General features: G+C 37.2%; 1 protein-coding gene across 2 annotated transcripts in view; it reads left to right on the forward strand.

The window, feature by feature from the left end:
• The window catches only part of WDR36 (WD repeat domain 36), a 31254-nt gene extending 22967 nt beyond the window's left edge, over window positions 1–8287 (forward strand). The window contains exons 18-23 of one of the 2 annotated variants that reach the window (XM_055699406.1): window positions 799–896; window positions 2395–2531; window positions 3181–3297; window positions 3534–3615; window positions 5843–6030; window positions 7727–8287. In XM_055699406.1, coding sequence (XP_055555381.1) covers window positions 799–896; window positions 2395–2531; window positions 3181–3297; window positions 3534–3615; window positions 5843–6030; window positions 7727–7876 — 772 coding nt within the window. In that variant the 3' untranslated portion in view covers window positions 7877–8287. Of the gene's footprint in view, window positions 1–798; window positions 897–2388; window positions 2532–3180; window positions 3298–3533; window positions 3616–5842; window positions 6031–7726 lie in introns of both variants that reach the window. The other variant, XM_055699405.1, reaches the window with a different exon arrangement.
• The last annotated feature ends 2075 nt before the right edge of the window (window positions 8288–10362 follow it).

Genomic DNA, 10362 nt, shown 5'->3' on the forward strand with positions numbered 1-10362 from the left:
CTTTCTGAAGGGCTTTTCTTCTTGTCCTGGTATACAGTGTTGTCTGAGACTTCTGAGTAGAATTTGGAAGCTGTAATTATTTCTGTTTATTAATGCGTCATCAGCACAGATGTAAAATGTGCTTTAGTTCAATTTCTTCCTGATACGGTTTTAAAGCAAATGACTGGTTAAGTCTAGCACTGAAGTAACACACCTCTTAAGTGATTCCTTCTCCCCACCCCACCCCTTGATAGATAGATCTTTCAGGTTAATTTGTTGCTTGTAGTTTTGCCTGAGTTCAATGCTTAAGTGAAAGTGTTTCATCGTGGATAATAACAGATGTACTTCCCTAGCCCTGTTTTATATTGACAGAAAAAAATCATTTGCCAGAATGACTTGTGTGCATGTTCCAAACCTCAAGAAAATTTGCCAAGAGTACTAATCTAAAATTCTGTGAAAGCAGAATGATTCATTTATATTTGCATAGTGCATTGTATGTATCAAGTACAAAGCAAGCTTTTTAAATAGGCAGTTTTGCAATTTCAGGTAAATACAGTAACTGGCAATGATTGAAGTAGTCATAGTTCATAATGCCATATGTATTACAGTTTTTTGACAATAATACTTCAGCATTATATTTCAGGTTTTCAGATGATGTATATTGCTACATTTCATATCTTGTTTATCTGGTAGATGAGGAAAACTAATGTTGAATGGAACCTTTGGTGAATTGCCACAGACTGCAGTAAAAATTATGTCTAAAGTACTTGTTCTAATTCACCTGAAAATTGTTTTTAAAATGTCTACCTTATTTTTCAGGTCAAACCGTTCTCTGTATTCACTTGTCTCTTTACGGCCTCTTCCGGCAGATTATGAGCCTTCTGTGGTGACATGTCCTAGCACCTGCCCTGTGCAAGGTAATCTTCAGATGAAAGAGTATTTAATTTTCAGTTTGGTGTTATGTTTCAAATTGAAGATTATTTGCTTCCTTAGTAAAAACTCATTGTGTCTTAGCATTCTTTCTCTAAACTGTTTCTATTGCTTCTACTATTTTGGGTATACATAGTCATACATATGCCAGCATTATCTGCTAAAATCTAGTCACGTTTCTGTATTCAGAGATAAAGAATTACATTGTGATGACCTCCACATCTTCAAGGAGATTTGTAGGTAATAAAAACATCTGTGCTATCTGTTGGCTTTCTTTAACTACAGAATCTCCTGTTTGAAAGCATTACTGTTTGGTGGTGGGAAGGAGATTGATTGTTCTTCATTTTACTTCCCTCCAACATTTTTGTCTGCCTGTATGCCATGGTAGTTTTCCTGCTCTATACTGTGTTGGCAAGAGAATTGGCTGACCTGCCATGTACCTGTGCTAGATTCCCAGTGCTTTCACTAAGGCAATAGTGAAAGGCCTAAATTACATTTATTTATTTTTTTTTATATACATTTAATAGAAATGGTTGTGCTTCTGAAGGCCTCTAGATGGGGATCTTGTCTGTCCATGTTTCACAGTGCCTACATTTAGATGTCTCTCTGGAGGAGAAACACACCTAGCTATTGACCAGACAAAACAGCGTTGGAACATACTTGATGATGACTGATTTATTAAGCACATACTTATTTTAGATACCTAAGTTAGGGAGACAGGGTTTCACCCCACAGCTTTTTATGTTTTAATTTTACAAACTGATTCTGGCTGAATGCTTTAAGTAGCTTTCTGTCTTCAGCAAATAAAATTCCTGTTTAGATGCTCAGACCTTTTAATGGTTTACATTTCTTTGTTGTTTTAGGCTTTTGTATCACATTCATAGTTTTAGCCATGTAATATTTTGCAAAAAGGAAGGGAAAGTAGATGTGTTTGGTGAAGACCACATAAGTAGTTTAGAGAAAACGTAGCGACGAACTGCATATCTTTTTTTGTGGGGTGTTGTGCTTAAATGTTGAGATTTTCTTCATTTTTATGTGCCATTTCAGTCATACCTGTGAACACATGGTGAACATTGTGTGTATTTAAATGCAAAGATCTTACACTTTTGTAACTTAGAACTGAAATACCTATGTGTTTATTTTAAAACAGTGAACAAAATTTTAAATGTAATCCATTGTTTTCATTATGCAGGACTTCCATAAATTGCGTTTATAACATTTCAGCCAAAGCACCTAAATCCTGTTAGTCTTCAAAATCTTGTTTATCCAGTGCTGCATTTTAGCTATGATTGTTCACAATTTAATGTTTCATATGGGTTAAAAAAGATTTTCTGTAGCCTTTCAGCTATATATTGTGCTAGCACCCATATATATATAGCTGTTACGTGTGTGTGTTTTTCAAAAATTGGAAAGGAAGTAATCATCATGTTTTGATAATGTGGACTATATATGCTCATAAAACATATCTGTTCTTGAAAGATGTAGATGTGGCAGGTGATGAAGAAACATGTGATGAAATGATAGAATATGTCTCACCTGAGCAATTGGGAGAGCAGTTGGTGACCCTTTCCTCATTACCAGAATCAAGGTGGAAAAATCTCCTCAGTCTTGATGTTATCAAGGTAATGATATTATGCACACCATTGCTTATCTAATGTAGTATTTTAATTGTATTTTTGAAGGAGGTAAAATAAGGGCTATTTCTCCTGTAATGTAAAGCACATCGCTGTCTTAACCTTTCTCTTGGATGTTCAAGAAATCTTGAAGAAACTGTTTTATAACTTTTGCTGTTGCTGTTTCTGCAACATGCAAAATAGCTGTCTGAAGACAGGTATTTCCATGTCAATGCAGCTAGTAAGTGCCTGTAAAGCTGTTCTGGGTTATGCTCCAAATCGCTGTTTATCCTTCCCATAACTAGAAAAAGAGGGAATGGGCAAAAAATAGTTGTATACAGCCAGATACATTTCTTCTTGTTCTTTGAGCTGCATTTACCTGATGACAACATTTGATCGCACTTTTCAGGTATTTCTCAAGATTTTGCAGTGGAAGACTATATGGTTTTTTTCACAGTTTTTGGGATTTTGGAGAGGGGCTGTTTTTCTTCGAAATTGTTGCTACATATTTAGTGGTAAAACATTATATGTATATATTTATTTTTCAGTTACTCCTTAGAGTGTTCGTAGTATTTTAAAAATTAAACTCTTAACAAAAAATTCCCACATTCTTCTTCTTATGATGATGATATCTTTAATTCAAATATCTAATTAACAGAAAAAAAATAAACCAAGAGAGCCACCAAAAGTTCCCAAGTCGGCCCCTTTCTTCATCCCAACAGTTCCTGGTCTTACACCTCGATACATTGCTCCAGAGGAAGAAAATGATGCACAGGTAAAACCAGGAATAGATACAATAGTGTTTATCTACTGTATTTTAAAAGAAAATCTTAAGTGTTTTTTAGTGCTGAGTGAAATCTTGTTAAAGTCTTTGAAGTACTAGTTTTTATGCACTTACATTAATGCTTTCTTTCTTAAAGTCTTTTATTCTGTCAGTAGGGAAGGACTCAATTGAGATGTAAAAATAAGTTTGCATATTCATGTACACTCTCTTATACTTTCATGGTCTAGTCGAAGGTAGTAAACCTTGGAGTACTGGCACAGAAATCTGATTTCTACATACATCTTGAAGAAGCCCTGAGCAGTAATGAATGTAAGTTAACAAGACATTTCACTGAAAATGTAGTTGCTAATAATATTTTGATAAACATTTGATTTCTAATGCCAGAATTGTAATGTATGCAAGGAGAAAAATATGCATAGTACAGTACCAGAGGCAAAGAGAATGACCTGTTATGTATAAAGCTGACCAATATATAGAGTGTCAGTCTAGATCGAAGATCCACTGGTACTGCAGCTTGCCTGCAGCATGGAGCCCAGTTCTGGCTAAAACCCATATGCAGAAAGAAAGTAACATTCCTGAGATGGTTAAATTTTTTTGGACATTGTGATGATCTCACCCAGAGAAGGTGCTGTGTATATTATTTGTAGGCTAAGTAAGGACGGGAATGATCTGGTAAGGAATAGTCTGGTGATATCACTGAAACATGAAAAACATAATTTGCCTAGCAAGTTCTGTTTTCAAGGGCTGCTTCAGTAAACATTCAGCAAAATTAAGAGCTTCAATTTATTGCTTTCTAATTTAAAACCTAAGAAGAAAGAATTTATATAAAAATAAGATTTTGGATTTCTTTTAACATTCAGTACATTTTGAAGTTCAGTCACTTAAGCTACCTGTGAAATGCTCCTGCTGTTTTTACTGTTTAACTTTTGCTGCTACAGAATCATTGAAATTCAGATTTTTTTTAAATTGGTGCTAATACAGCTTGGCTTGGAACTGTAAATGGACAGTCACTGGTAGCTTGTCCACAAGGTAGTTCTGCTGGGAATTTTTCCACCCCTTCTTAAACTCTTGAGGTGACCAGCTTACTTAGCTTCACTGATGATAATATTCCATTAAGCTGCTTCAGAGCTGCTCACAGAAGAGTGAAACATCAGGTGAATATTTAAAAACCTAACCAAGCACCACCTAGAGGCTGGCTGTACCAGGGAGCAAGTACGCTTCATGATGCATTGCAGTAGTGGTCCCATGGGCCTGCCTCAGGCCACCTCTGCTGTAAGGCAGGTGCGCTCCAGGGTCTGCTGTAATCCCAATCCAGGGAGCGTGTTGATCCTGACTCGGGAAGCTGCTGGTGTGTAACGTGGCTCTGTGCTTGCTAGTTTACAAGCATCTCTTTTTAGAGGTGACTAGGCTATTCAAATAAATAGTGTTATACCAGAAGCCATCCTGTCTTACCATTGGGGTGGAGACAGGGTTTCATACTTCAGATCAGGACTGTGGAACATAGGTCAAGCTGGGCACTTTTAATGTATAGTATGTGTGACAATTTCATTGTATGTTCCATGCTTGTTTTTTAAATGTCACAGCATAAAAATGAGTTGATGTGTCTGTTTAGCGCTGCTAATATCACAGTTACATTTAAAACTAGCTGATGATCTTCATAGGAATCAAATACAGCAGGAAACAGATTTATACCACCCAAGGAATATTAGGCAATGTCTGATACCATTAGTTACCATGATATGAGAATTTAAGAAGTTGCTCAGCAGCTTCATAGCAAAATAAATACTAATTAGAAGACAACTGTGTTTGCAACAATATGTATTTTTATTTCTGCATTTTTAAAGCAAATGTATGGAATTCTCAAATATTAGGTAGGATTGTAGAAATCCCTAGGAAGAAAATTTATGAAGAGGGGCTAATAGTTTGTAATTTGTATATATTTTTACCAGGGAAAAGATTTCCCCTGCCCTATCAGCCCTCAGGTCCCATGAAAAGCAGGAGGAATTCACTTAATAAAAGTGATAATTACCTTAGATGCACCAGATGATCCTCAGTTTAGCCTAATGTCTTACAGTAAGAGTAAACACTGTAAAGATTCCTAGTAAAAATAGTAACCTGTCTCTTGTAGGATCTATTTGCAGTAACAGCTTTAAGTCCCAAGTATATACATTCTTTTTGCCAAGAGATATAAAAATAATTTTATGTGGTTAACAAGAACTTTTGTTGAGCTTAAAAGACAGAGATGGGGGGGAGGGAAGAGATAAAAATACAAAGATGTTATTTGTCTCTTTCAAGGTGAACTTACAAAGAAAATGCAACTGTATTATTAGATACGTACTTCTCTGTAGGTATGTGATAGGACAGTAAATTAAAGGTAAGATGGCATTTTATGGCAAACAAGTAAGGAAACAGTAGAAACTTGAAACATCTAGTCACTGCTTAAGAATTTTAGAATAAATGTGTCTGCATGAAGAACTTGTAAGGTTTCTTTTCTGCAAGTGTTACTGATAAGGTATCCCTCAATGCTTTAACACAGATACAGCTCCACTTAACTTACTGAAAAGCTTGGGACCATCAAATATTGAGATAGAGCTAAGGGGTTTGGCCCCTGAAGGTGGTGGCTCAGTGGAGGTGATGCTAAGCTTTTTGAAAATGGTTGGGATGATGCTGAACAAGAAGTACAACTTTGAACTTGCTCAGGCATACCTTGCACTATTTTTAAAGGTAACTATTTTCTTCTATGATTTTATGTTAGTCTTGTTTAAAATTATGGTTGTCCAGTAAAAGGATGTAAATTGTCTCATCAAAAGAATTATCTTAAGTGATTTTTTTTTTTTTTTTTTTTTTTTTTTGTTGGGGATGATTTTAAAATGACTGAGTGTATTGGATAATTTGATAACTCATCTGGTCACAGTCAGAAAAGCTTGCAAAAAACAGGTAATGGTGAAGAGGACCGTGCCAGACAACTTTTATTCTAGTATTTGTAACTTAGAATTGTTTTTATTTTTTGTAATATATCCAATTTCTTAATGGTTGTTAATTGCTAAGCTAAGATATGCTATGTCTTAAGTAAGAAAAGAATTCAGTGCACAGTATGTGGTAAACGGGCATTTTGTTGAACTTCCCACTAGACATTGCAAGCCTGACTTACTTTCAGTGTCAGTGGGCTGCCTTTCTTCTGTTACCTGTTAAGCATTACGGAGCTAATGAAATTAATTCCAGGTGTGTGTAAGTTAGAAAGTTATTGTGATAAAATACAGTAGCAGTTACTCTTAGATAGAAAGTGGTTCTGCAGAAGGTTGAAACCCTTCTGCTGTACAAATGCTTACCTTGTCAAAGTACTTTGATTTATGAAGCTGTTTAAGCAATTAATTACAGTTTACTAGGAAACATTGTTATAAACCTTCAGACAGATGTAATACTGTCTATTTAACCGACTATGTCTTAATAGCAATAGTGCAGAGATTGGTTTTAAAGATAGTGTAATGCTGGACAGATACGCTCTTTTCCTTTTGTTGGGGTTAAATAGAATTTGTGGGGTGGCTTCCACAAGAATAAGTAGTGCAGACAAATTGATCTGTAGTGTGAAACACTTAGGGTTGAGGTCTTTATATTTACCAGTGACTTTTTTGTGTGTCTGTTTCTTACTGGTCTGGTCCCATGGACTGGATATGATTAATAGTTGCAATATTAGATGCTAGAATTCATTTGGTTTCATACAAAAGAGATACAGCTCTTGCAGTATAGACTAGGGACAGCTAGGTGATTTGCCTCAGAAATGTACTCTCGGTCTGTACTAGAGTAGAATAATATAAACTCACCCTGTGACACATGAACACCAATAACTTTTGTTGTAGGTTCCAAGTAAAACAGCTCTGAGCTTAGTAAGACTCCTAGATTTAAATTGTAGCCAGGAAAATAACTATTTAATCAATAAGAGTGATAATAATGTATTGCCTCTACAAAATTGAGAGGTTGGGATTTTTTATGCTTTGCTAAGGTTACAGTTTATTACACAAGGATGATGGCTCTCCATGTATTAGTATAGAGTGTGCTGGCATCGTTCTTCCTTCTTTATGCAGCACAGACTGTTAAAATGATAATCCTTTGTTTAGCCTTTCTAGTCTAAAGAAGAATTTGTGATGTCAGTTGAAAAGAGGAGAAGGTTACTGACTAGAAATACAGCAGCAGTGACAGAAGAAGATCTAGTAAAGCAAGCAAGCACCTAGTACATATGTGGGGGTAAAAAGACTTGTAAAAGGGAGTCAGCATTAAATGGAGGGAATAAATTGAGGGAAAAGAGTCCTTCCCTTGGTTGAGACATTCCTGAGAGCAAAGTATGGAACTGAATGAGAAAACTGATCTTTCAGTATTTTTATTGTCTGTATTTGTTTCACTAACTGCTGGTTTTCATTTTCAGTTACATCTTAAGATTCTCTCATCAGAGCCAAACCTATTGGAAGAAGTATCCAGATTGTCAATGCAACTTGAGGAAATTTGGATTCATTTGCAGACTCTCTTCAATCAGAGTCTCTGTGTGTTAACTTATATGAAAAGTGCTTTGCTATAAAATACTTAAGGATTTTGTCTGCATAAAATTCCCCTCAGAATAATAGTACAATTTATTTCTCAAAATACTAGATTCCAAGAATTATACTGGGATTTTGATGCTGTTTTTATACATCTGTATTATGGCAGATTATTTTAGAGCATACATAACTGAGTATTTTTATTTACTTCAGTTGGAGCAATTGTACGTGCAGCTTAGATATTAATGTTGTGTTGGTGTTTGCTGACAATGAACAACAGTTGGACAGCTGTAGGTAACATAGCTAGTTACCTTATGCTTTCATGACCAAAAATATAAATCAGAATGAAGAAACCAGGAGGGGGGGGGGAAGTCTGAATGTAATTTCTATGCAGGAAACCAAAACCTATATTATGCTTAATAAAAAATACTGTTGATGCAAAAATAAAACAAGTCTGATTTATTTAAAATGTATTAACATTAGTTTAAAACAAATGAATATAAAAATGGCATTCCTCTGTAATCAGTGCTTTTCCTGTAAAGATAAAAATCAGTTTTCTTTTTACTTTGACAAGCTGTGTCCACTATTTTGCCTGAGACAACTAATTCTGAAAGCAAAGATTGCTAGCTGCACTACAAGTAACGGAACTAAGGAAAAAAACTCAAACCAGAGAAACCCCACCAATTCTTCATAACCAGGTTTCTTGCTCTAATTTTGGAGGCTCAATTTCTTAGAAAAATTAGGATTCTTTTCTTAAGGAGATAAAAGATTACCAGAATAAAAGCTTTGAATTGTGAGAAAGTTTTAATTGCATCAGGTGGAGTTTTTATGAATCTATGTTTAGGTTTCAGATAACAAAAGTTTGGGCAGAGGCTGGGATTTCATAAATGGGATTGTCTGAAACTGCTGTTTGAGAGTACTGCCTCACAGCATAAGAATCTCCTGAACAAGGCCTTTGCTGTATTTTGCATGCTCCATCTGCAGACACATACTAACAGAGTAACTAATACAAATGTATGCAGTTTTGATGAGAAAATTTGAAAGATGGGTTCATTGCATTTAGCATAAGACTGAAATGAATAGTGTAGTTCTGTTGTTCTATAGATGTAAATTTATTTTTTTTTTAATGCCATCACATTATGGAACTCTTCAGTCGCGTATCCTGGAAGAAATTATCTGCAAACATAGAATGGTTTGGATTGGAACCTTAAAGATCATCTATTTCCAGCCCCGCTGCCATGGGCAGGGACACCTTCCACTAGGCCAGGTTGCTCAAAGCCCCATCCAGCCTGGCCTTCAACACTCCCAGGGATGGGGCATCCACAGCTGCTCTGGGTGATACGTTCCATTCCAGTGCCTGTTGACCCTCACACTAAAAATTCTCTTCCTGGTATCTAATCTAAATCTACCCTTTTTCAGTTTAATGCTGTTACCCCTTGTTCTATCACCACATGTCCTTGTAAAAAGTCCCTCTCTAGTTTTCTTGTGGGCCCCCTTTAGGCGCTGAAAGGCTGCTGTATTCCTGGAGCTTTCTCTTTTCCAGGCTGAACAATACCAACTCTCTCAGCCTGCCTTACAGGACAGGTGCTCCAGCCCTGTGATCATATTTGTGGCCCTCTGGACTTGTTCCAACAGGCTCATGCCCTCCTTGTGTTGGGGGCGCCAGAGCTGAACACAGCACTCCAGGTGGGGTCTCACAAGACGGGAGTAGAGGGGAATCACCTCCCTCAACCTGCTGGTCACACTTCTTTTAACACAGCCCAGGATACAGTTGACTTTCTGGGCAGCAAGCACACGTTGCCAGGTCTTGTTGAGCTTCTTGTTCACCAACACCTCTTAGGTCCATCAACTTGGGGCTGCTCTCAATCTGTTCTCCACCCAGCTTGTACTTGTGCTTGGGATTGCCCCTACCTGTGTGCAGGACCGTTGAATTTCACGAGGTTTGCACATACCCACCTCTCTAGCCTGTCAGGGTCCCTCTGGATGGCATTCCTTCCATCCAGCCTGTTGATCACACCACACAGCTTGGTGTCATTGGCAAACTTACTGAAGGTGTGCTCAATCCCCCTGTCCATGTCACCCACAAAAGATGTTAAAGAGCGCTGGTCCCAGTACTGACCCTGGAGGAACACCACTCGTTGCTGGTCTCCGCTTGAACATTGACCACAACTTTTTGAGTGCAACCATCCAGCCAATTCCATATCCACTGAGTGAAATCCGTGTCTCTCCTATTTAGAGACAAGGATGCTGTGTGGGACGGTATCAAATCCTTTGCACAGGTCCAATTACGTGACATCAGTTGCACTTTCCTTTGTCTACCAACACTGTAATATCATAGGTGGCCTCCAGATTTGTCAGGCACATTGTATCCTTAGTTAAGCCATGTAGACTGTCACTGACCACCTCCTTGTTTTCCATGTGCCTTAGTATGGTTCCCAGGAGGATCTGCTCTACGATCTTGCTGGGCACAGAGGTGAGACTGACTGGCCTGTTGTTCCCTAGTCTTCCTTATTTCCCTTTTTAAAAA

Source organism: Falco cherrug, chromosome Z (assembly GCF_023634085.1).
Source record: "Falco cherrug isolate bFalChe1 chromosome Z, bFalChe1.pri, whole genome shotgun sequence".
NCBI classification, from domain to species: Eukaryota; Metazoa; Chordata; class Aves; order Falconiformes; family Falconidae; genus Falco; species Falco cherrug.